The following is a 1,482-nucleotide window of genomic DNA, read 5'->3' as shown; positions in this document are numbered from 1 at the left end:
AACAAACCCGCCACAACCAAACATGCTTGCAAACCTTCTGCCACCTTAATAAACAACAAATCACATTCACTTTATTAACTCATATAAAGTCGAGCACCAATCGGGAGAATTCAGAAAAGCAACGGTTGGAACAGGCTTTTCTCTACAACTTTAAAGAGTAAAACTCACCATAGTTCTTCTTGTTAGTCCAGGGTTCCAAAGGAATTTCTAAACAACACAAGAAGAAATGATAATGAAACTGCAAGAATGCAAACAACAAAGGTGGGAAGAAATAGATCTTACCCATTTTCTCTTCCTCCACCACAATCTCCTGCAGCCCATAAGCAAAGGTGGATTTTTCTGGGACGGTGAAGCTTGTCTCCTCCTTTATGCTGCCCTGGAAGGACAAGTTCAGTCCAGAAGGTTTCCTTCATTTAATCAAACAACACAAACTAAAGATTTGCTGCTAACAGCAGGCAATCAGAGGCCTGAACACTTTTCTAGTCAGAACTCTGTGCACCTTGAACAGCAGCTTCACGAACTTCTGGTAGGACGCTGAGATGGATCCGTCCTGAGATGACTTCTTGATCATTTTCACAGGTCCAGTGTTATAAACCGTCTGATGAACGAACGCCAGCCTGTCCTTGTCCTTCAGTCTCAGCTGCTTCAGTTTTGCTTTCTTCAGTTTCCTGACAGACAGCGTGAGCAGAGGAACCCATTAGAACCAGTTCAGACCAGCGGCGTGAAGACCACAGCTGCATCCTGCTGTACCTGCCGTCGAACTTGGCCCTCACACCTTTAAGGACGGCCGTCTTCTTCTTGATGCTGACACAGTCAGCCAGACCATCCACAGTGTCAGAGCTTGCAGAGACATTAGCTTCCCCAACAGTTGGAACTCCTCCCCCCAGTTGACCGCTCCCCTTGGTCTCTAAGGAAGTCTTGAAGTCCTTCACTAAAAGCTCTTCTTCAACCTCTGGCAGAAAGGTTAGAGGTCACAGAAATATTTCAGGTGGCGTTTGTGTGTCTGCCAGGGAACTTACCAGGAGAAAACTCCTCCTCCTCCTCGATGAGCTCAGGCAAGGTGCAGTCCACCGCTGTGTACTTTGGATACTCAAAGAATTTCCCCTCTCTGACTCGGACCAGAGTCAGAAGATCCACTTTCTGGTTTAGGTTGGTGTTAGAAATCAGATTCTCCTCCGCTCCGACGCTCTTCACAACTGCACTGGTTTCAGATGCAAACATTTTCTTTGGGGACAAAATGGAAGATGGGAGAACCGGTAAGGTGGAGAACTTTAAATGTTTAGCTCTAAGAGTGGCAGATATAAGATAAAAAAAAGAAATTAAATAAATATAAAAATGAAGTATCATGAAGCAGGAGAAAGGTTTCTATGTTTATTCGTCCCCCATCAGTTTGTTAGCCTCGTGAGACCATCCTGATCTCGCGAGCTTTCAAGGTTTCACTCGCAGATCAGTCTGGAGACTCTCCGTTAAAGAAAATTTGGA

General features: G+C 45.1%; 1 protein-coding gene across 1 annotated transcript in view; it reads right to left on the bottom strand.

Moving 5' to 3' along the window:
• The window catches only part of LOC107101267, a 13,955-nt gene that overhangs the window by 10,072 nt on the left and 2,401 nt on the right, over positions 1 to 1,482 (bottom strand). Inside the window, exons 2-6 of the mRNA XM_015400119.1 lie at positions 1,020 to 1,224; positions 751 to 952; positions 500 to 668; positions 283 to 376; positions 169 to 207 (exon numbers count right to left, since the gene is read on the bottom strand). Coding sequence (XP_015255605.1) covers positions 169 to 207; positions 283 to 376; positions 500 to 668; positions 751 to 952; positions 1,020 to 1,224 — 709 coding nt within the window. The remainder of the gene's footprint in view (positions 1 to 168; positions 208 to 282; positions 377 to 499; positions 669 to 750; positions 953 to 1,019; positions 1,225 to 1,482) is intronic.

The sequence above is a fragment of the Cyprinodon variegatus genome, unplaced genomic scaffold, assembly GCF_000732505.1.
Source record: "Cyprinodon variegatus isolate N-32 unplaced genomic scaffold, C_variegatus-1.0 Scaffold1072, whole genome shotgun sequence".
In the NCBI taxonomy this organism is placed as follows: Eukaryota; Metazoa; Chordata; class Actinopteri; order Cyprinodontiformes; family Cyprinodontidae; genus Cyprinodon; species Cyprinodon variegatus.
The sequence above is the reverse complement of the archived record's forward strand: the minus strand, read 5'-3'. Positions and strand labels throughout refer to the sequence as shown.